The 24836-nt window shown below is 41.1% G+C and overlaps 1 protein-coding gene across 1 annotated transcript in view; it reads right to left on the bottom strand.

Moving 5' to 3' along the window:
* Positions 1 to 947: 947 nt before the first annotated feature.
* LOC123356892 (tetratricopeptide repeat protein 13-like) overlaps positions 948 to 24836 on the bottom strand; it is a gene marked incomplete at its 3' end in the record, with an annotated part of 35833 nt that continues 11944 nt past the window's right edge. Inside the window, exons 3-9 of the mRNA XM_045000147.1 lie at positions 18798 to 18873; positions 14524 to 14594; positions 11133 to 11198; positions 8739 to 8831; positions 4962 to 5078; positions 3207 to 3317; positions 948 to 1038 (exon numbers count right to left, since the gene is read on the bottom strand). Coding sequence (XP_044856082.1) covers positions 948 to 1038; positions 3207 to 3317; positions 4962 to 5078; positions 8739 to 8831; positions 11133 to 11198; positions 14524 to 14594; positions 18798 to 18873 — 625 coding nt within the window. The remainder of the gene's footprint in view (positions 1039 to 3206; positions 3318 to 4961; positions 5079 to 8738; positions 8832 to 11132; positions 11199 to 14523; positions 14595 to 18797; positions 18874 to 24836) is intronic.

Genomic DNA, 24836 nt, shown 5'->3' with positions numbered 1-24836 from the left:
ATATTGTTTGTACCAGTGTATTAGTTCTGCAAACACATAAGGGGCAGAGACCATGTGTTTACCGATCTTGAATTTATATAACAAGCATTTTATCACACATCAGTCCATGGCAACTATTTAAATTAAGTCAAAACTTAAACATGGCAAACCTCACCTCGTTGCTGTTCTAAATAATTATGATTTCAAGAACCATCTTGCAAGTTCTCATTATGAGAATATAAATATTCAAGCTGGGGTTCATAATGTTTACCCCACTTCGATACAATATAAAACTTGGGGATCATGTGTTCATACTATGGTACTGACAGTCAGATAAAGAATAGCCAAAATAAAAATCAGTGTAACCATGAGGGCTAACAAGGGGTATGTTTACATGGCAATTGGAAGTGTGATTGCAGCTTGCGTAGATATACATAGAGTATACTCGTGTTACGCTACCTTTAAATATAGCTAGTAAGTCTAAATTCGCAATGAAGACGTGGTGGCCATGGACTTGTACAAGCATCGCTCTGGGTACATGCTTGCATTTGCCGCCAGCATCATGCTGGGCCCCTCAACACCACATCTTCACTGCTATTTTTAGCGGTGCACTAGCTAGATTAAAAGCTAGCAGGGAGACTATGCCTACCCAGGCTGCAATCACACCTCTGATCTTGCACAGTGTAAACTATACCTTCAGAGACCTGTTTACTTTGGATTATATACTAAAAACCTCTTTTGCCTTTGTTTTATTCTTATACTGAGCTCAACCCTTAAAGTCCATGCTATCGATATACTAACAATAACAGCATCAAATATATAGAGATCAAACAAATCTGATGCATTAAAGACCTATTGTTGTTATCTTTTTTATTGAATATGTAGTGTTGAAACCAGTCCATTGTGGTAGAGACGGCTTTAAGCCATTAGGTTATTATCAAAGCTATTTCGCCTGTAATGTGCCTTACCTATTAGGCCTTGTCCCAGACTCTTATATGCATCTATAGCGAAATCAGCTTTCTGCGCCTTCAGGGCTTCTTTGAATGATTCAATAGCTTCCCTACATAAAACATCCAAGTATCCGGCATCATGATTAGCATGGTTTATTAACTCGTTATCCTTGTCTAAAGTTAAATTTCAAATAATTTTAAATTTAAAGTAATTTCAGTAATTACGCTAAGGATGCTTCTGTGCTGTTAAGAAAGACCTGTGGACAGGTGCCTTTGACCGAAAGGCATTATACAGGATTACAAAATACCCAAAATTGTACAAGTAACAATATTACAGTGAAATTGCCACACTCTCTGTGCTAATAAAATCACATACACTAATTTACAAATGCTTTAGAATCCCTTTTTATGCTACAATTCAAACTATTGAGTAACGCACGACCTCTCCACACAATACCACATTGCCAGTGAGGGACAGAAACTCTCCTTCTACTGACGATTCAGTCCAATGGCCTTCAAACTACACATGCCAACCTTTCTATCTCCTCTAGACCCCCGCCTCACTCACAACACCCCTTTTAACTTTTACACACTGACTCTCTTCACAGCCCTGGCCCTCTTATTGTTCTGATGTATTCTGCACTACGTTCAAGTGGCTGCAGATTCGTGCTCAAAGCCTACAGAGGGAATTAATTTCTTGTCTATACTTAAAGTGGTCTGCCAGGATAGATATACCAGTATATTGCCTTCATGGACATGCAGCTTATATTGGCAAAAGAGTTTTTCTGCTGGTATAGTTTAAACTAATTGCCCAAATGGAATAAGTTACATTGGCAAAATAATTTTTTGCTGGTATAACTGCATCTACAGTAGGATTTTTACTGGCAGAGCCATGTCAATTGGAGTTCAAATTACTTTATATGGTCCAGACTTTATTAACCTAAACCTCAGACTCATAGCTCATTAACTAGGACTCATATTAATTCTCTTGATACTTCTTAGTTTAATGCTTTACTAAATGACAAACAGCACAGGTAGGACTTCAGTCAGTCGAAGAACTTAAGGCCCACTAAGCCTTGAAGGCAAGGATGGGATTTAAACAAATGAATATATGTGTTGATTTAGAGAACAGGTAAATGACAGAACTGGCAAATTACAGTATTTCAGTTCTAGTTTGAGTGTGTTAAGAATTCAGTTACTGCACTAATTACAATCAAACATCCACATCCAGGATCTAATCTCATCAAGTCTCAAATTAAATCAGGGTGGGTTTAGATCACAATTTGGACAGAAGTGCACCAATGATAACCCAGGTGCCGCAGGAAGTGGTGGCGTGATTCAGTAAGTTGCACATTTCTCTCAAGTCAGCACTACACTGGGGATCTAGTTCACTACCAAGGGCCACTGTGCTACTTTCAGATAAGATTTACAAAAAAGACAGGCTGACAATTTCCTGATTTTTGATTGAAAGTTCAGGAACGGGAAAAGTATAGGGAAAACAAGCAGCAGCTGGGAGATGGGTTGGGAGGGAGGAACCCTGAGAAAAAAGCACCAGCAGCTCCCCGCACTCCAGTAAGTTAGGAACAGATCCAGTATTTGCCAACCTCAAACATTCAAAAATCAGAGTCAGACGTCCAAAAATCATGTGATTTTTAGAAAATCCATTTTGTGTGAAGGGGAGTTATTTGCCTTCTGTTTCGAGTCTTTGGAGGCACATGGCTTTTCCCTTCCATAATGTATGCATGAGAGTTTCAGGTTTGGCATGCAATTAAATGCATATGTGAAGATCCCCATTGGCTGCCTGGAGGGACTCCCCTTACCCTCTCCTAATTCATAACGGTAAGGAAGCTACCAGTGTTTTCCTCTCCAGTCCCCTTCCTTGTCAATATTCCTAGGCATTCTTTTTCATTTGACAGAAAGAAATTTTGGACTTAACTGGACATATTTTTCAGTGTCAGCCCCTGGGTGTCAAGCACTTTTGAAAATCTGTCCCCTATTTGACATCATATATTCCATCAGTCACATGCATTCCAGTGAGAATATCTGATTATTTTACAACGGCACATATCTACATGATACATCAGATCTATTTTCAGTGAACCAAGTACCACCACTGGATTTAACAGAGCCTAAAAAGGTTTGGTATAATGATTTATCTCAGTCACGAGAAAAAACAAGGACACCTACAGAATATCTACAACAGCTAGAATATTTTATAGAAATAACTTAATATTAAAGGCATGTGTTCTGTAAGTGGATATTTAAAAACAAATTTACCTTCAGAAGTCCTCTATGGAAAAAGGTTAAGCCTTTGTATAGCATAGCTATAGGCTGGTTTTTGTTCAGTTCCAAGGAGCGCTGAAAGTCTTCATGAGCTGTTGCATAGTCCTGTTGGACAAAAATAGCTTTCAGATGACAGAAATTGCTAGATCTAGCTGATCAAGAGGAATACAAACAAACCCTCTTATGGTTACATGTATGTACTTTGCTCCAACGGAGTGATTTCGAGTTCTAAGTTTATACTAATATGCTGACTCAATCTCAATAGTGCTAAGATAAAATGCCTCTTCTTAGAAGGAACAAAGAAAGCAAATATCCTTAAGAAGGAAAATAGAAAGCATTCAGCTCCAGCACCATTTAAAGCAGCAGAGATAGCCAAATGTCAGTCAGAATGGCCAACTAAAAGGAATGTATAGCACAATTTATTTCCATCTTTCCTCTCACAGCAACTGTTGCAAGAAAAAAAAAATGGGATGAAGTGAATGGAGAAATGGGTTGAAAATAGGCTGAGTTAAGTCAACTGAATAAATTGATTTTACATCATTCCCTTGGGATATCAGCTATTCAATGTGCATACCATTTTTGAGGCAACAATATCTAAACTAACCCGAAGCCGTGTCCTTAAAAATGCCAAAATAATAATACAGTAAAAGCTGTTTTATCTGGCATGTTGGGGGAAAGAGGGTAAGTAAAAAAAAAAAAATACTGATTAAGAGGGAGGGAGTTGGGTGTGGGAGGGGGCTCAGGCCAGAGGGTTGGGGCGCGGGAGGAGGTGCGGGGTGCCGGGTCGGCACTCACCTTGGGTGGCTCTCTGCAAACGGCAACTTGTCCCAGCTGCTCCTAGTTGGAGGCGCAGCAGGCAGCTCTGCGTGCTGCTCCCATCCCGCCCCGAGCGCTAGCTCCACAGCTCCCATTGGCTGAGAACCACGGCCAATGGGAGCTGCAGGGGCAGCACTTGAAGGCAGAGGCAGCGCACAAAGCTGCCTGTCGCGCCTCCGCCTAGGAGGGACAGGTCGCCGCTTGTGGGGAGCTGCCTAAGATGAGTGCCCCGCAGATCTGGCACCTCACATCCCAAACCCCTGCACCCTCCCAAACCCATACTCCCTCCCAGAGCCCACGCCCCCAGCCCCGCACCTAAATTCCCTCCCAGAGCCTGCGCTCCACACTCCCTCCTGTGCCCCAATCCCCTGCCGGCCTCGCACCAACCGTACTATAAACCGGAATTTAAATGAAGATCAGAAATAGAAATAGAGTTTTCTGGTTGGTGAAGTGCTGGATAAAACAGCTTTTACTGTAATAATTATTTTCATAGCAAGAAGATAGGATTTCAGCATTTTGCGAGGATAATAGATTGTTTTATATTGCTGGTCTGGGGTTCTCTCACACCACACACACCCCTGTAGTTCTGTATATTTTTCCTTTTTTTAAAATGAGTATCCAACAATAATCCCCATGGGCAATTATGATCTTCGCTATCAAAGCAAGTTTCTCTATGCACCCCCACTGACCCCAGAAGGCACAAAAATAGTTATGAGATTATAGATTGTTTGCATTAATTTTTATACAACATATTTCCTCTCCACTAAGTAATTCATGAAAACAAAAATACTTTAAGACCTCCTCTGATCACAATTCTCTAAAAAGGCAGGTAAACTGCTGGTCAATCATAACTATTTGAAGATTAGTTTTCAATGGGGAGGGGAGAAATCCTTATTCTTTCATCAAAGTAGCATCTAATGGCAAAAAACTAACCTCAGATATGAAGTAAAGAGTACCTCTGTGCCTGTAAAGTCGTGCTGATGGCTGCAGCTGAATAGCTTTGGTGAGATCAGCCAGTGCCTCACTAATTCGGCCCAGGGGAGACAATATCTATAAATCCAAAGTAAGCAATTAACCTAGAAAGATTATGAGTATGCTGAGCAATCTTAGAACAGTTTTATCTTGCAATATGTTTTACTTTCATGCCTGTACAATTAATCTTGTTCTCAAGTATATACATATTTTACTTCGTGTATTTATTAAAGCTGGTCAGAAAACAGAATTTTCATCCCACTGACAATTCTGACATTTGTTTTTCTCCTGATTCAGGACAAAGTCAAAATCTCAAAATATCTCACAGAACAAAATATTTGGAAATATGCTTGAATTTTGATAATGTCAATACAATATACTACAGAACAAAATGAGTTGAAATAGTCTATTCTAATTTTAATTCATTTTGAAACTTCTGTCAAAATAGCTGAAGTTGACACAATCAGCTTTATTTCAAACGAAATAGTATTTTCCAACAGAAAACTGTTCCATTGAAATGTTTTTGACCAACTCTGGTATATAAACCCTTAGATACAAATTAAGAGAATATTGCAAAACCACCATACCTAAAATAGCATGAAAACTGTGAATCAGAACTTTTTATTAGAAAAAATTGTATACACAATTATGTTGTGCTTTGACAGATGTTTATTTTCTTCATATTTAGAATGCAAAAAACAGTTTCTTACTCATCATTTCCTTTCTGCTAGCAGTGTCTCCCACAAATTTGGATGTCTGAGCAGCTCCCCTTCTTTCTGCAGCTCACCAATGCAAATCAAAGTCTCAGAGCTATAGGCCATTCCCCCTTTGATCCCACTTACCATCAGATGAGTTATTCCAAAGCCATAAAAACTTCTATAAACAATATTAGTAACAAACACTCCAGAGGTAACTAAACCAACTATGCATAGCATGCATCCGACGAAGTGGGTATTCACCCACGAAAGCTTATGTTCCAATACATCTGAGAGTCTATAAAGTGCCACATGACTCTTTGTTGCTTTAGACCAACTATGTACAGTGAACAATAAAATGTTCACATGGTAAAAATCCCATGCCAGTATCTGACTTATAAAAAAACATTTGGGGTGGGTAAAATTGTGGGAGCATCTACCAGCAGAAAGGAAACTATCGGTAAGAAATTTTAGGTTCTACAGTCCAGCGTTTTCCACAAATCTGGATGTCTGGGAAGTAGCAAGAGGTGAATAGATGTAGGGAGGGTTGTAGAAAAGGTCAGAAAGAAGGGGGGGGGGGAGAAAGGTATCCCTCCCCATTTAAAAGATTTATATCTGGGCTATTGTCTCCATCACCTTCCTGCCAAAGGAAGCTTCTGCAGATGACAGGAAGGCCACCTTATAGTGCTTGATAAAAGTAGCAGCTGTTGACCAGGTGGCTGCCTTGCCAATTGCTTGTGTGCCATTTGCTATTTCTGCCTATGAGTTAGCCAAGGATCGCTGGGAGCGTGCCCTGAACCCTTTCAGGATTGGACACTCTGATGACTTGTATGCCTCCATAATGCACAGACTAATCCATCTAGCAATGGAGGCTTGGAAGCTCTGGGTCCTTTGCATTTTGGGTGGAAAGACATGAATAGGGCACCCAACCTTCTCAAGGATTCTATATGTTTGAAGTAGATTTTCAGGCTCTTCTGACATCAAAGGTGCACCATCTCTTCTCTGCAGGATGTTGTGACCTCAGATAGAACGAAGGAAGAACCTCCTCTTGGGAAGCGTGGAATAAACGATTCCAGAGTTCTGAGCACCACCATGTCCTCGTGGAACAAGCAGTAAGGTTACTGCATAGATAAGGCCACCAGCTCCGACACTCATGTGGCAGCCATGATGGCTATCAGAAAGCACGTAATGATAGACAAACAGAATGCTGATGCTGGTGTTAGTGGTTCGAAGAGATGACTTGTCAGGGCTTTCAGCACAAGCAACAGGTTCTTGGAAAAAGCAGCCTGACCACTGATTTAGCTAATCAGATTGCTCTAAGAAATCTGCCTACCTGTGGGTTCTCTACCAGACCATAGACACTGTGCTACAAACCAACTTCTAAACACTCACTTGTGGCTCCAGAATAATGGAAGAAGGTCCTGAATCTTCTGGAATCTTTCTAGGGATGGGCAGATCCTTGCTATCAAGGTATCTATGTCCATTCCTAAGTAAGGTATTTTTGGTGCATGGAGTCAAGAGGCTTTTCTTGACATTGGTAACAAAGAAGTGTACCTGCAGATTAAGTGTCAAGGCCATGGCTGTGTGTGTTAATGAAGGAGATGGAGCTCTGATCAAGATGTCATCCAGGATTCCAGGAAGGGATACCAGTGGATAACCTGAGACGGGAGTCTGGCTGATTGCCACCAACTTCTTTGCAAAGACTCTGGGGGCTGAGGACAGGCCAAATGGGAACATCCAGTATTGATAATGCTTCCTGCCATAAGCAAAACTTAGAAATCTGCAGTTCCACAATCTGATAGAAATATGGAAGCATGTATCTGCCAGGTACACAGAAGCCAGAAGATTCCCCAAGACAGGGATGCCAGGGTCTCCATCCGAAACTTTGTTTTCTTCATCCACTTGTTGAACCTTTTAAGGACAGGAATGGCTCAGATTCCCACCATGTGCTTCTGAGGGAATACTTTCAATTGCTCCCATATTTAAAAGACAAGACATCTCATTCTGGATCAGATTGCACTTTATAGGGTTGTGAGAGATGGGGGAAATGGATGAATATGGATGGGGGGAGCCCTGGCTCACTATCCCCTTACTAGGGTGACCAGATGTCCCGATTTTATAAGGACAGTCCTGATTTTTGGGTCTTTTTCTTATATAGGCTCCTATTAAACCCCACTCCCGTCCCGATTTTTTACATTTGCTGTCTGGTTACCCTACCCCTTACCCACCTGTCTGTAGTCAATGCAACCCACTCCTCCAGGAAACAGGAAATTCTGCCTGCCCTCTAGCTTCAGCTCTGGGCAGAGGTCTATGTGGTCTTTGTCATAAAGAGGCTTTGGAAAGGGTGGTGTTCCATTTGGGCTTTCCCCCAAAGCCCAGTTCCACAGCTCTCCTTTGAAGAATCTGCTCTGCCTTCTCTGGTACATCTGAGAGGATGAAGGCCAAAAGGATCCTCTCTGTCAGACATTGAGAACTGTGGGAGATGCTGGGCTGCAGAAATTGTGCACATTTTTGTAACTGACCACACTGAACATTATCTTTAGTTAAAAGTTACAGAATTATTGATTAATCTCGTTTATGTTTCTGAACGCAAAAGCGCTAAATTAACACACACTTTGAATGCTGGATGTTTTAACTGGCAGCCATAATGCAATATGATTGAACTTAGGAATTTTTTGTAGTACAATAACCATAACTGAACAGGGTTTTTATGTACTATTTGATTCATTACAACAGGTTACAAAGAAAAGTATGATTATGCGTTATTCAATATATACAAAGCTAAACACTTGTTTATGTCAATTACCTGCCAATCTATTTGGCTTTAGTCACTACACATTCTATACAAGTTTTCACAAATACCATTAAATATGTACTTTTCTTGTAGCAAATATATATACTTTAAAAGCATTTAAACAGGGAGATATCTCTAGTGGAGAAAGCAAAAGTTTTAAACCATTAAAAGGGTGAATGACGCCAGAAGAAATATGTTTAAATATTTGAAAGAGTTGCAATTGAAAAGTCTGAGAAAGAAAACTCTCACCTCTGCTCGCTGTTCAAATACTTCAGGGCGATCTGGTTCCAGACTAATTACTCTGCTCAGCTCATACAGGGCAAGCTCAGCATTGTTTATGTCCTTAAAAAGAGAAATTAAACTGTATAAGCAGCCAGTTCATGCTTTATTATTATAGTAAGTGATCTTAGAGTTACACTAATAATTTTTAAGGACAAAGGTCAAAAGACAATCAATAAACAGTAACCTCCAGTCATCAAAGTACTTCAATGTCATTTCTAATAGGGATAAGATACTTGCAATATAAAGCATTAACTGAACAAGCTGTTTGTATACTAAAACTTAATAACTAAAAGGGACTCCTTTTATCCATAGGCATCATCTGCAATATTTTGCAAACAGACCCCTCAGTGTTTCATCTTCACTTACTGGGGCTGCACTGCAAATATTCTTTATACAATAAGCATTATGTTTTAGTGCTTAAAATCTCTTCACGAAGAATTGTGGTACTACGAAGTGCATTTTGTCAGCTAATATAAAGCCATTGTCACACTCCCTTGAAACCAAAAAATATGAGGCTCTACAACGTGTACCATAAAACAGTTTTGTCTGATTCAGTGTACACTACTTTTTTATTTTCTTGCCGAGTAAAGCAGTCCTAGCAGAAACAGCTACAGCCAGATAAATGTGACTGGAGTTCCTTCCCTTCTGTGATATCACAAGCTCCTCCTGACACTACTTCCCAAGAATGGAGGAAAGCTTTTTCCAGAAGAACAAATTAGCAATTCATTAGCTGCATCAGCCAGAAAGGCCAATGCTGTGTTTCATAATTAAGGACTTTCAAAAATCAAGTTAACTGAAAGACACCTTTATCTCCAATAACCTAGCTGAACCATGACAAAACTAGCTGCAGAGTCTACACAGATAATATTATATCATCTGGTTCATATTGCCTCCTTGTTTTATCCCACAAGTCTCTGGAGAAAATATTTCCTTAGGCCTTGTCTATACTAAACTTTTCCCTAAAGTTTACCACCATTATCACTACTGATTCACCTGCAAGAATGATGGGAACTGTGCGGAACCACTAGTGCTTTAAACCAGTGTCATCTAGACCTTTTGATGATCTGGGTTAGAAAATATGGTGGCATTCCCAGTACTTCCCCTACCTATCTAAAGCATGGCAGTACTGCAAAACCATTATCCTAGTACAGGAGTAACTTACCCATAAAATAGATTGGCAAAGTCCATATTAGACTTTATACCTTCTTTGGCTCTTCTGTTGTTTTGGGCTAGAGAAACTCTACTTGAGATAAACATTTTGTTTTGGTTTTGTTGGTTGGTTCATTTGTTTGAGTTTTTGGGGAAGGGAAGGAATTTTGAGTGATCTGGAGCTTTTGCCTGAACCTTTTGCCCATCTTTAGAATCAAGTCAGGAAAAAAAAACTTCAAAATATTTCTCACAGAAGCCATCATTCGTGGAGTGGACCTTTTTTTAAATCAGCTGCCAAAACCAGAGAACTCTTTGCTGATACAGAAATGAATGTGAAGATCACAGAAAGTGAGTACCTGTCAACATTCTCTAGCACACAGTGGTTCTGCACAATGGGATTTTCCACTGAGTCATCCAATTAATCTGGACTGGAGGATGTCAGAATTCTAAAAGCCAATTTCAGCTTCCTGACAGGATCTGGATACGTTAATTACACTACATAAAACAAAGGGCTATTTTTTTAAATCCATTTTTCCTTACTAATTTTTTTAATCATTAATAGCCAACTCTTCAAACTCTGGATCATTGTGTTGGTCTTTACCTAGTGATCTTTATATTACAAACTGCTTTGAAAATGGTCCAATTAGGTGCTCTTGTGTTAAACAAGAAAGGCTCTGTATAGTTCAGATACTTATTATTTAACAAAAATAAATAAATAAATAAATAAAATTATTCATGTTAGTACCACTGAGGACTTGAACCCAAGAATGGGGTATGTATTTAGGGATGACCCCCCAGGAGGAAGGGGAGCAACAGACACTACAGAATATAAATAAGACAATTCAAAGAATACAAAATAGAAGCTGCTTGAAACAGCTCAAACAGTAATGCCATTAAGAGCATCTCACTGTACGTTTGCTAAACAAAATAGCTGGTCCCCCTCTACTACTTATCAGTCTTCAGGGATCTCCATGAGGTTATGCACACACACAACAAGATTTTGATGCCTGACAAGTATGATCCCTCGTCATATAGCATCTTCAGATAAGAGGAAGAGGATGTTTCAGAGAAAACATTAATAGCATGACAATACATACTGAAAGCCTTTGGGACTGTATATATGTTTAATAAATTCTAGTTGATGTAGCTCCTGTAATCTTACAGTTTATAGGCAAGTACTTCTGACAATCATTTAAATTATTAAATACTCACATGTAGTCCTTTTTTCCCATATGCTATCCCTCGTCCATAAATAGCACTAACCAGCTCTGGATCTTCCTATTCAGAGCAAAACACAAGTAAAACAATCTAAAAAAAATTAGAGTAAGTGAATCGAAGGTGTCTTTCTTCAGCTGCCTACTTTTACTTAATGCTCAGTGTTTAATATTGGCAGGCCTTAGTCATGGTCTCCAGGTAAAAAACACAAAAAAAAAAGAGATTATTATAACCCATCATCACCACAAGCTCATAACTTGCAATTTATGAGCTGAAAATGTCCATGTTTCATCTCTCCTACAGAGGAATTACTTGGAAAATGAGTAAAATGTCTTCACCAAATCTGAGTCGAGTTAGTGAGGCGAAACCTCTTTTCCCATGGTAAAAATAATCCTAACCACACAGTTTTTTTAAATTAAAGCTATAGCAAAAATACCTGATATTAAAATGTGGCATGGGCAGTCATCAGCAAATCAACACATAGGTAACTTTTGTGCTCATTTTTTCTATTTCAGATTCTCACACTATAGGACGTACGGCGCTGTGGCCAGCCAAGGGCCAAGGCCAAGGCAGGGCAACAGGGAGGAGAGCATACACAGAGTCCCCAGTGGTTGCAGGGGTGGGGAAGAAGCACAGTCCCACCCTGGTGCTCTTCCCCTCCTCTCCCTGATTACTGGGGACTACCTGCATGCTCTCCCTGCTGCTGCCCTGGATAACTAGCCAGCTGCAGCCTTCTATATTTTAGATCTTCTAGAGCAGTGATTCTCAAACTTTTGTACTGGTGACACCTTTCATATAGCAAGCCCCTGAGTGTGACCCCCCATATAAAATTAAAAACACTTTTTTATATATTTAACACCATTATAAATGCTGGAGGCAAAGCGGGGTTTGGGATGGAGGCTGACAGCTCACAAACACCCCCCCCCCCCCCACGTAATAACCTCATGACTCCCTGAGGCGTCCCGACCCCCAGTTTGAGAACCTCTGTTCTAGAGCCTGCAGGAGCAAGAGGCTCTGGGCAGGGGGAGGGGGAGGGAGGCAAGGAGCCCTGGGCTGATCCATGCCATGGGTTCCTCCAGGAATGGAGCCAGCGAGGTCCTGCTACAGCCTTGGGTGGGAGCTGCCCCCACCCCCAAGGTGGCCTGGTCTACACCTAAAACTTAGGTTGATCTAGCTACATCACTCAGGGGTGTGAAAAATTTTGCACGCTGAGCACCACAGCTAGGTCAACCTAACTCCCAGTCGACAAAAGGACTTCAGCCACCATCTCTCAGAGAGGTGCATTACCTACATGGATGAAAACCCTGCTGTTGATGTGGAAACTGTCTATACTACAGAGGCATAGCTGCAGTGCCACAGCTGTGTCACTGTAGCAGCTGTAGTGCAAACATACCCTCACTGTACACACAAACACATATGCCACTAGAAAGAGTTAAAAAACATAGCAGGATGCTATTACATTACAACACAGAACTTTTTAATGCCATTTTATAGCCTACCCCTGATGTATTTTATATCTGTACTGGCTCAAAAAGCAGGCCTATGCTTCAGTCAATTAGACCATCTTGTCCATAAGGATACATATTTATAAATCAAGTGTGACTAAACTATGGTACCCTTTTAAAAAAATTGTCAGCCTGCCATTAAACAATCTGAATGATAAAATAATATGGATTCTACTCCATCCAAATCAGAAAAATAATTTATACTAGAGAATAAATAACATTTTGCTTAAATATTACAGCAGCCAAGTTCTTAACTGAGAACCCAGTATTAACCTGGGATGGAGTCTGGTTTATAACATGGAGCTCCCATAATGCCAGTGCCACATATGAGGTTATTCTGCTAGTAAGTTACTGGCAATATGATAATTGTAACCAAGAATGTAGTAAAAAAAAAAAGATCTCAATCTAATATACTAAAAAGTCCTATTCAAGTGAACTTTTAGGAAACTGAACTGTGCAAAATAAAGTATGTTTTTTGTTCTTTTGTAGCTATTCCTTCTAAAAAGTAAGTCGGCTTACATTTCACACCTCTATCCCGATATAACGCGGTCCTCGGGAGACAAAAAAAACAAACTCACCACGTTATAGGTGAGACCGCGTTATATCAAACTTGCTTTGGCCTCCCCATTCCTTGTTCCCTGACCGCCCCTCCAGAGACCCCCATCCCTAATCACCCCCAGGACCCCACCCAACACCTCTGTCCCCTGACTGCTCTCACTGGCAGTGGTGGGAAGCGGAGCAGCGTGGCCCCAGCCCGCTCCACTCTGCCACCTCCCAGCCACGGTGCTCCGTTTCCCACTGCCAGTGAGTGCGGGGAGGTTGGGGAAAGAATGCTCCCCTCCCCCCCCACTCACCTGCGGCAGGAAGCAGACCGACGAGCGCCCGCTCCGCTCTCCTTGGCCCGTCCCCAGCTTTGTCGCTGGGGAGTGGCTGGGGAAAGGTCCTGCACTCACTTGCCCGGCGGGAAGCGGAGCGACGCGGCTGGGAGCTGATGGAGTGGAGCTGGCTGGGGTTGGGCTGTTCTGCTTCCCGCCGCCGTTGAGTGTGGGGAGGTTAGGGAAAGGACACCCTCCGCACTCACCTGCCCCACGGGAAGTGGAGCAACGTGGCTGGGAGGTGGCAGAGTGGAGCGGGCTGGGGCCACATCGCTCCGCTTCACGCCACCAGTGAGGTTAGGGAAAGGACGTCCCCCATACTCACCTGCGGCGGGAAGCGGAGCACTGAGGCTGGGAGCTGGCGGAGTGGAGCAGGCTGGGGCCAAGCCGCTTCACTTCCGCCGCTGCTGGTGAGTGGGGGGCGGGGGGGAATCCCTTCCCCCAAGCCTCCCATCACCCATCCCGAGTGATAGCTGGGGCCGGGGAAGCAGAGCGGGCTGCTCCTGGCCCCCCACAAATCCCCTGGGCCACTCTGGGACTGCGGGGCCCCCAAAAGTGCCTTCTCACAGCTCCTGCGCCCCAGATCCTGGGGGGGAAGCCCTTGACCACCCCCCGAGACCCTCTGCCCTGGCCTGGCCCGGCACCCTTAATATGCTGCTCAGAGCAGCGTGTCAGAGCTTTACCATCTGCCCTATATCGGGTCTTGTTATATCGGGGTAGAGGTGTACTAGTTTATTAGGAGACTGGGGTAATGAGATTTTTTTAAAACCCCATTTATCCATTGTATTCATTTTCACATCTGATAGCAGAATCTCTCCAATTTAAGTCCTGGGATTTATTAAGAGTTATGTATTTTATCTGCTTTGTCAGCCTCAAATGCTATAATGGTTCTAAGATCGAATTTTATAACAATCTGTATTTTATACAAACCAATTTCCTCAGTGATTGATTTCAAGGTTCATCATCTTTAAGTTTGAAATTACAAAACTAGAACAAGAGAACAGTTACCTGCAGCATTGTTGAAAAATGTCTTATTGCTTCATCATATAGGCCGCTGCCAATCAAAACGTAGGCAATTGCTGGCAAAGCAAGATTACAAACATTAAAATAAAAACACAGATAGCGTGTCAGTTTTTCCAATATTCTAAAATTTGGTCACATTTAACAAAATGTAAACTAAGTATCTTACTGTAAATCACTTAGCACAAGGGGATCCCAATCCCAAATATAGCCACTAGATGCTATCATGGTTATAGGCAGGGCTAGTAGCCTAGGAGCCAGAGGGACATGCCAGTTGCTTCCAGGAGCTGCACGGAGCCAGGGCATATAGGGAGCCTGCCTTAGCCCTGCTGCGTTGCCACTGGACTTTTACCAGCCTATTAAAATCTCCCGGATTGCTTTCAATAGCCACGGGGAGATCGATGCAGATTCTGGTAGACTCCTGGCCAATCTGGGAGGGTTGGCAACCCTAGGTTGGGGGCAGAGAAGAGAAACTAGGACTGGCTGAGCAAGGATAGCTGGAGTGTAAGACGGAGGGGAGGCTGGTACTGACTGGACAAGGAGGATGGGAGCTGGTAAGGGAAACAGGGAGGGGGGAATACAGATCAGATGAGGAGCCAGAAGAGACTGGGACTGGCTGGACAAAGACTGGGACTAGGAACCAGCATCAGGGGAATGGGAGATGAGCGGACAATGAACTGGGGTGCAGAAGGAGAACTGGGACTGGTTAGGGTAAGGGTACACAATAGGCAGAATGGGGGCCAAATCAGGACCGACAGATGCTTTTGAATAGACTGAATTTTTTTTTAAACTTATTATTATCGTTATTATTTTTGTATTATTTTCTCTGGAGTCTGGACCTTGACAAAAAATAATTGATTACCCCTGGGTTAGGGAAAGAGTCTGGGACAAGGAGCCAAGAGACTAGGACTGATATAATCTTAAAGTTAAGAAATGACAGAATTAGAGTGCTTGACTTTGAAACCTTAACTTTCCAGCGAGTGAGTAATATAAACAGGATGGTTAAAGCACAGTATAGGGAGTCAATAGACCTGGGTTCTATTCTGCCTCTGACACAGGTTTATTATGTATAATAGGGAAGTCATTTAGGGATTATTTTTTGAAAGGTTCTGAGTGCCTGCAGCTCCACAAATGTAGACGTGGGTGCTCAGAACATCTGAAAATCAGGCACCTAGACTTCCTATTTCAGTTTCCTTATGTGTAAAATTTTCTCCATATCATAAAAAGATATTGTGAGGCTAAATTTATTAGTGATCAAAGAACAGTTTGAAATCCTCAGATGGTAGACATTATTGCACATGGATTAGTTGAATTTTTGCTTATTATTAAGTGTTGATGTGGTCAGTGCAGAATAAGACACAAAGGCAGACCCTGTCCTATGGAGCTTGGAGTCTAGACGATACACAAGATAGGTTCACGCTGGGAGACACTGATGATGATAGGTTAGAAAGTAGAGGGCTTTTGTTGTGGCTTTTCCTAATCCTGTCTTCTGCACTTGTATAATGTTGGGGCATGTGGACAATGTTATTTTTCTTTTTGAAGAGCAATACCTGCCCTCCACAGCTTAGGGTCTGGTATAAAGAGTAGTCCACAGTATTTCAACTGCAAATACTAACTAAAAAAATACTTCACATGAGAGGCTACTGGTTTTTTTTCCCCACTTGTTTACTCGGCAGTGGTACGTCATGTTTCTTGGAGAAGATTGCAAAAACTTCTTCGAATGGTTTAGATAACTTACCTTTTATAGTTATATTGGAGAAAAAGTCTCAACCTATGGCAATGTTTATGTTGCAAGAATCAGGGATGAAAATTTTACATTTATGATAAAACACTTTTAGTAGGTCTTCTAAACAGGTCCGGCAGTAAGCTCTTCAATAAAGTTTAAGAACCAAAACCTGCTCTTGGATAGACAGATGCAACTTCTACTGAAGATAATGGGAACTGCATGTGCCCATCAAACTGCAGAATTTGGCTGTAGTAACCTAAGGTACAAGTTTGTTTGTTTGTTCAGAACATCTTATAATTGCAGAGATTAAGACAGCTAAAGTTATCAGAAACTTTGTGTGTGTATGAGTTTACCTTGACAGCTGTATTGCTAAAAGGAGTTACCACGGCTTTATTTTTCAAGCATCAGAAGAGTTATTAGTAGAAACTCAACATGTTAAGTTTATTTTAGGATGCAGTACTTGGTGGAGAGGAATGGCAGACATAGGCTTTCAGTAAAATATTTGTTTTTGGTGACAGCCCAGCTAAGTTTGTCAGAGGAGGAGTCAGAAAAAGACAGTAGGAATTCAGGCTACTTCTCAATTTCTAAATAATCCTTTAGTAAGCAAGATGAAAGCAATAGTTTTGTTAAAGTTATTTACATTTATCACAAAACTCATTTTTCTAACATGTTCATCTATCACCATGACATCAATACCTAGAATATGTAGTATATTTTTCAGTGAGTTTAGTGTTTGTGAAAGGTGCTGGATATATATTCCTAGGGAACAATGACCCATTTATCCACAGAACAGGTAGAGATTGAATACAGATTTTCCCATGCCAATATTTCCCAACCCTGACTTGGAGGGATCATTTCTAGGGACAAGAGAACCATTCTTCAGCCTATTCAACCCTTGGCATCTCAGCTGAGATTGCCAACAAAGGTGCTAATTAACAGCAATCACGATGTTTTCTGTCATAAAGAACCTGTCTTTTGCAAAGCAAACACATTCAGGTGGCATTGCTGATGTAAAGGAAAGAAAAAATACCCATACAGGTGGACAGTGCTGTCATTGTGGAGAGACATTTCTTAATTTTGTCCTGGGAATTGGTTTAGGAGAGGGCCTAGCCCAACCTGCACCACTATTAACATGTCTGCATTGAGCAGAGTGAAGTGTTTGTTTATACTATGTAGGGATATGCCTTTGTATATATATAAAAATCTTCACTATGCATACACCACATGAGAATCAGTCAGGAGGTGAGGCTGCACACAGTATTGCTGCAGTATGAGGAGTGAAAGGGACCCAATGGCAACTAGAAAGGCTCCTTGCATTTTCTTCATTTGTCCTCCTCCTCTGCCAAATTCTTAAATCTACTTCATTAGCCATCATTCATATGGTATTACAATCATTCCCAAGGTAATAAACTATTGTCACATAAGGGCAGACTGATAACTGAATACACTAGTTTTGTGGAAGAGAGAAGGATTTGGGAAAGGAGCAAAACAATGAAAAGACACTGCCTAGAATGTTGTAGGCGATATGAGCAGCCCACATTTTAAGGAGTCCCAACACAATTCACATTTCTTCCCCTAAGGTTTACTGGAGCAGAAGAAGCACAAATAGAAGGACCTAGGCTCAGAAAAATGCCAGACATCTAGGAAACTACTAAGAAGACACTCCCAAAAATATCTACCTGAAGGAGGAGTAGGGCAGGTAGGATGACAGGCCATGGAGCCAAACATGGGAATGGGGTTCCTTTGACATTGCTACCTGGGCTCCCATGTGGCAAATGCTGAACCACTGGAGGGGCTGAAGATTTACTGCTAGACTAAGGAAGTCTCCAACCTTCCTCAAAATTCTCCCGCAAACTTTCCCCCTACCAGACCAAGACCAAGCTGAAGCGAGAGAGAGAAAATGGCAAAAAATTTAAAAAAAAAACAAAAAAACCTCAGCAGCACAGGGTTCCCTCAGATACCTGTTTAGAAGATATCTGCCTCTCAGCACAGAAGCAGAAGACTGTAGAGCAATGTCACAGCAGTTCACCAGGTGCACTTCTAGAGGGTGCCAACAAGTAGAGGGTACATAGAGAAAGAAATCCACAAGAACCTCCCACCTGCCTATCAGACTTAGAAAAGGTAGGAAAAACAGCAGTTCCAAGCTCCATGGAGCAGCAAGTTTACCTGAGAGAAAGCTTCTCTCAAACATCCAGAAAAATCTTCAGTTATCACCCATGACAGGAAAGAGAGAGTAGGAAGAGTTCATGGTGTTAAACAGGGTTTGGGAAAATATTTTCTTCACATTTGCATGACCAAATGAATGGTGAAATGTCCCACTGTGCAGAGTAGAAAGAAGTACAATGGGGAAAAAAGGTACATGATGTTCTTTCCACATAATTAAAAACAAAAGGCTGAAATTTTATTGTGCAAGGAGTGATAAAACTGATCCTAAAGCATCCATCACAATTACCAACTATAATTTTACAGTATCAAAACATTGTGCCTCTGAGTGGCATCTAGAACCACCCCCATAAATCTTATATAATTATCTTACCCAAATCTTCATTTGTGTTGTCATTATCAGTGGCAAATGGGAATCGTTTTTGTTCCGCAAGTGACTTTGCTTGGCTCTGTAAAACATTATGGTTTTAATGTTTAGCTGACAGTAGCAAAAAAAAAAAAATCCTACAAAATCAGAATTTGGCATTGACAATTTAAGGCTTAAATCCTTAAAAGAACATCTGACATCAAAGTAACTACTACTATTAAAGCAAAATCCATGATATAACAAAACTGAAAAAAGGCACTAAAATTTATTCCTAACCTTTTGTGAGGGGATAAATTGCTTTTCAGATGTCACTGCTATCCTCTGATACTACAGCCAACTTAACATACCAGATGAAAGTATATACACCTAGGACAACCAAAAAATATAAAACAATGTCCTTACTATAGTATACATCCCATTTTAACTTGAATTATGGAAATGTCCCTAAGCAACGTATTACATAGTGGAAGGGAAGTTTTACCCTTTGTCCAATGAGACGAAAGAGTGAAGGACTATAAAACGAATACATAAGAAAACAGACCCAATAATAAAGGACAGAAGTTTCATTAAGATTTTTTTTTTTAAATCTGGCATTGTTAATCTCATCACTACTACATGCCTTTACAATTAAAACATATATACTGGAATTACAGAGAAAGTAGAGACCACAAAAGCAGACTTGCGTGAAAAAATCTCTTTTCAGAAAATGTATCTGCAGAACAGGATAATATGAAAATGAAGTGTACATGGAGATGTCCAAACAAGTATAAACACCTTTGATTTATACAGAGAACTCCCACTGATTCCTTGAGTCTTGCCTAGAACTCCCATTGCAGTTTAGGGCCATAAACATGCTTTTCTCAAGCCGTGATGCAAACATACCTCTTATGGATCAAGTTTAAACGAAGTATGTGATGTTTGAGCTAGTAATCTTTACTAATTTAACTCAAGTACATTTTTAAGTGGTTTAGTTCCTTTTTTGTCAAAGCTGTAGAGAAGAAAGGGTGCCAAATGATCTAAAGATCTTGTACCTGATCCTTGCCGGAGTAAACTGGCATAACTGAGTGTCAATAAGCTAAGTCAATTTACATCAGCTGTGGATCTGGTCCCATGTTTTTTCCCCCAAATGTAGATCATAGAAATTATTAGATAATATGTCAGCTACCTCATTATTTAGGAGTTGTACATATTATATCCCTCACACTCCATTCAGAGCAACACATGTCTAGTCAACGGGTCATATCTGGCCACCTTGAAAACAGAAATGGTAAATGACAGAACACTGCTGACTGAACTGTTGCAACATGGACCCAGATTATGATCTCGCTGCAGATATATCAGAATCCTTTATTTTGAGATGGATTATGTCCACTGTCATGTAATAACAGATTACATTTACAAACAGAACTATACAATTGCTACCAAATAAACAAAAAAGATGGATCTCCAAAGTTACCAACTCTCTACTTGATATCTTTAAATGTCTATTATAAAAGTCTTCGCCTCTCTGCCCACAACTGTATACACCAAGGAGTCCCAACTCTTGCCAACATCAAGATATGCTCACATTATGCTAGTTGCCAGAACTTCAAGGATAAATCTGCTATGTTTTGCCACAACGTAAGTATACAGTGCAGCAAACACCACACAAAACAACTGAAGGCATTTAAGTGGACTATAGGAGCAAAACTGTAGCCAGAAGTAGCTGTAGCTGAACAACCAATCCAAAAGACTTTGTACTACTGTCTCTAATTTTTCTTGTTGAAGTCAATGCAGCTAAATCTTTGGCTGAGAGAAATTTAAGGCATATTAATTCTAAAAGAATCAAAGAAACGTGGGCACCATTTTTAGTACCAAAAGCAAATCCCAATGTACAGAGGAAACACAATCCTGAAGTTCTTGATCAGTCAGTCTGACTTTTTTGGTTTGTCCTGCATGCTTGTACAACACCTAGCACAACGGGGCCTGATCCTGACTGGGGTCTTTCGGCATTACCACAAGATTAATGTTTTACTTATTTGTAACCACATTTACATTGATAAATTTTAAAACTTACAACTAACCAAAAAAAAAAAAAAAAGATGATGAAGAATTTAACCAAAGTTGGGTGAAAGATTTTTTGCTACTGAAGTCAATGCTACTCATATTTAGATTACTGCTCATCTAAATTATTCTAAGGGAAGAATCATACACTGAATGCACTCAAGAATTTAAATATAACAGCTCATTTGATAAAGACTTTCCAAAAGTGAGTTATGTCAAGAAGCAAGTGAAAGACAGGTCTGATCTTCCTTATTCCTCTCACACTTCAGTTTTCTTCTGCTGCTTTAGATGTCCCTCTCTCACCCATGTCTTCAACTTCATTCCTGTTTTTTCCTCCCCAGCAAAAGGCTTCAGCCTTGTTCTTGTCCCCTTCAAGACAAGCACAGAATTGTTACATTAAAAAGTTTCACTCCATAGTGCATCTGAGTAATGGGCACTAATGGATAAGGCTGCAATTCTGTCATGCAGGTCACGGAAGTCACGGATTCCATGACTTTCCGCAACCTCCGTGCAGGTGTGGCTGATCCCGGGGCCAGCCGCACCAGGTGCAGCTGGAGCAACCCTCGGGCCAGCCGCACCAGGTGCTGCTCAGGCGGTCCCAGGGCAGCTGGTTCTGGGAGCCCTCAAGCAGCGGTCCCACCAGCCACACCGAACACTGCTCAGGCAGCTCGGTACAGCTGGCCCCAGGGAGCACCTGAGTAGCGGTCCCAGGAGCAGCCCTGAGGAGGGTCCAAGCAGCAGTCCCGGGGGCTGTCCCAGGGCCAGCTGCATCAACCGCTGTTTGGGCAGCTGGCCCTGAGGAAGGTTTGAGTAGCGGTCCCGCAAGCAGTCTCGGGGCAAGCTGCACCAGTCCCTGCTCGGGCAGCTGGCCCGGTGGAAGCACCCAAGCAGCAGTCCCAGGTGCGGCCCCGGGGAGCACCCAAGCAACGGTCACCAGGGCCTAGGAGCAGGGGTGGCTTGGGCCCCACAGCAGCGGTGTCCTGGGGCCCCCAGAGCTACAGGAGCTGCTAAGTTTTAGTCAGGGGTATTTATATAGTAAAACTCATCGACAGGTCACGGGCTGTGAATGTTTGTTTACTGCCCGTAACCGGTCCATGACCTTTACTAAAAATACCTGTGACTAAATCTTAGCCTTACTAATGGAATGATCCACACCCTAGAACAAACATTGCCTAAACTGCACAAGAGAGCCACGGCCCAATACATGCTAGAGCCATAGTACTGGCTGGAAGAAAAACCTTTTCCAGAAACTGTTAGCATTCTTCAAATGCCAATATATACTGATTACCTTTGGTAAAAGAAAAAAAATCTTCAGGGGAAAGCAAATCAATAGTGACCAATATTTAATTGGGGTTTTATTGACAGGAGTATCAGTTTTTTTATTGCAATAATTCCCTATCCACTGAGACTGGCATTTCTTATTGAAAAGGCGATAATTCTCATATAGTCGCTGTATTATTGTTTCAGTTTCTGGAATCGGATGCCTCAATTATGATAAGATTGGCATGGTTTCTTTGTTATACAAGATTGGAATGAACAACAGGATCAAGTGTAATAATATTTCAATTGTTATCTCAACTAGGAAATTAGAGCTACACTAAACACCTTGATACGGTTAGAAAACCAAATTGCTGGTAATCATTTTTGGATTTCACTACTATGTTTAAAGTATATTTACAAAAGAATACTTTGCAGGTCTAGAGTGTCAATGGCAGTTACAAGGTATTAGTGAATGAACTAAAAAGTTTTGTTCATAGAAAATCCATCATACAAGATCTTGTAGTTCACAGCTGTAGATTAATCTTTTAAAATCTGTTATTAAAATTAAGATATGAATAATCATGACCTGCTTCCTCCGTACTGCACATATTTCTAATGCACCTTTCACCATATGTCTAGGTACCAGATATACATCTGACATTAAATACTTTTGGAACTAGCATTCTGCTCAAGATTTCAAGTGGAAAATAAATTTCAATCAAAAGGAACTTGCATGACTTGATAAAGGGGCAAATCACAGGAGCTGGTGGTGACACCAACAAGCTGGGATATAGAGTTTGTATCAGTGAAATCAGAAAAAAATTCCCAGCTGTAATAACAGAATGGTGTTTCCACTTTAATTTTCCTGGGCAATTTAAATTAACAGGGTTCAGGATTAGAGAGATTAGCTGTAGAGTAAGTATGAAATTAAAGAATTAGAGTTATTTTAAATTTGGTTTTCCCTAGGACTAGCCTGTCTGTACATATACTAGTCACATGCTTATGAATATTTTGTTACAATATTAGGTGCAATGATTGCTTATTTTTTAGACTGCAAGATATGTTTAGAGCAATTGGCTAAAATACCATTTGGCCTTTGGACTTAAAGGAATGTATGGTTAAATTAATACTTGGTGGTCTCTCATATTAATAATCTCAAAAATTATTGGCAAACTCCATCATTAGCTTATTTTTATTTGCTTGGGATATGGGAAAATAAGGTGCTTTATCCAATATTTTCCAGGGAACTGGATGGATGAAACTGTTAGAACAGCACTGATTTCTTCAATATTTTTTGTTCTATATTTCAGAAAGATTACGGTATTGCACTACAGGGAAATGTATAGACGTGTAAGTATATTTCATTAGTATGGAGTGAACACCCTGGAATTACTGGTTTCAGAGTAGCAGCCGTGTTAGTCTGTATCCGTAAAAAGAACAGGAGTACTTGTGGCACCTTAGAGACTAACAAATTTATTTGAGCGTAAGCTTTCGTGGGCTACAGCCCACTTCATCAGATGCATATAATGGAACATATGAGAAGAGTGTGTGTGTGTGTATATATATATAAATAAATACATACACACACACACACACACACACATATATACATACACACACACACACACACACACACACACACAGAAGATGCCATACCAACTCTAAGAGGCTAATTAATTAAGATGACCTGTTATCAGCAGGAAAAAAACTTTTGTAGTGATAATCAAGATGGTCAATTACAGACAGCTGACAAGAGATGTAAGGATAGTTATCATAAGGAAATAGATTCAAGTAGTGTAATGACTCAGCCATTCCCAGTCTCTATTCAAGCCAGAGTTAATGGTATCTAATTTGCAAATCAATTCAAGCTCAGCAGTTTCGCGTTGGAGTCTGTTTTTGAAGTCTTTCTGTTGCAAAATTGCTACCTTCAGGTCTGTTACTGAGTGGCCAGAGAGGTTGAAGTGTTCTCCTACTGGTTTTTGAGTGTTATGATTCCTGATGTCAGATTTGTGTCCATTTATTCTTTTGCGTAGAGACTGTCTGGTCTGGTCAATGCACATGGCAGAGGGGCATTGCTGGCACATGATGGCATATATCACATTAGCAGATGTGCAGGTGAACGAGCCCCTGATGGCGTGGTTGATGTGATTAGGTCCAGTGATGGTGTCACTTGAATAGATGTGTGGACAGAGTTGGCATCGGGCTTTGTTGCAAGGATAGGTTCCTGGGTTAGTGTTTTTGTTGTGTGGTTCCTGGTGAGTATTTGCTTCAGGTTAGAGGGCTGTCTGTAAGCAAGGACTGGTCTGTCTCCCAAGATCTGTGAGAGTGAGGGATCATCTTTCAAGATAGGTTGTAAATCTTTGATGATGCGTTGGAGAGGTTTTAGTTGGGGGCTGAAGGTGACGGCTAGTGGAGTCCTGTTATTTTCTTTGTTGGGCCTGTCTTGTAGTAGGTGACTTCTGGGTACTCTTCTGGCTCTGTCAATCTGTTTTTTCACTTCAGCAGGTGAGTATTGTAGTTGTAAGAATGCTTGATAGAGATCTTGTAGGTGTTTGTCTCTGTCTGAGGGACTGGAGCAAATGTGGTTGTATCTTAGAGCTTGGCTGTAGACAGTGGATCGAGTGTGTGTCCTGGATGGAAGCTGGAGGCATGTAGGTAAGTATAGCGATCAGTAGGTTTTCGGTATAGGGTGGTGTTTATGTGACCATTGTTTATGAGCACAGTAGTATCCAAGAAGTGGAC

The sequence above is a fragment of the Mauremys mutica genome, unplaced genomic scaffold, assembly GCF_020497125.1.
Source record: "Mauremys mutica isolate MM-2020 ecotype Southern unplaced genomic scaffold, ASM2049712v1 000000F_np12_subseq_67271636:67468913_obj, whole genome shotgun sequence".
NCBI lineage: Eukaryota > Metazoa > Chordata > Testudines > Geoemydidae > Mauremys > Mauremys mutica.
The sequence above is the reverse complement of the archived record's forward strand: the minus strand, read 5'-3'. Positions and strand labels throughout refer to the sequence as shown.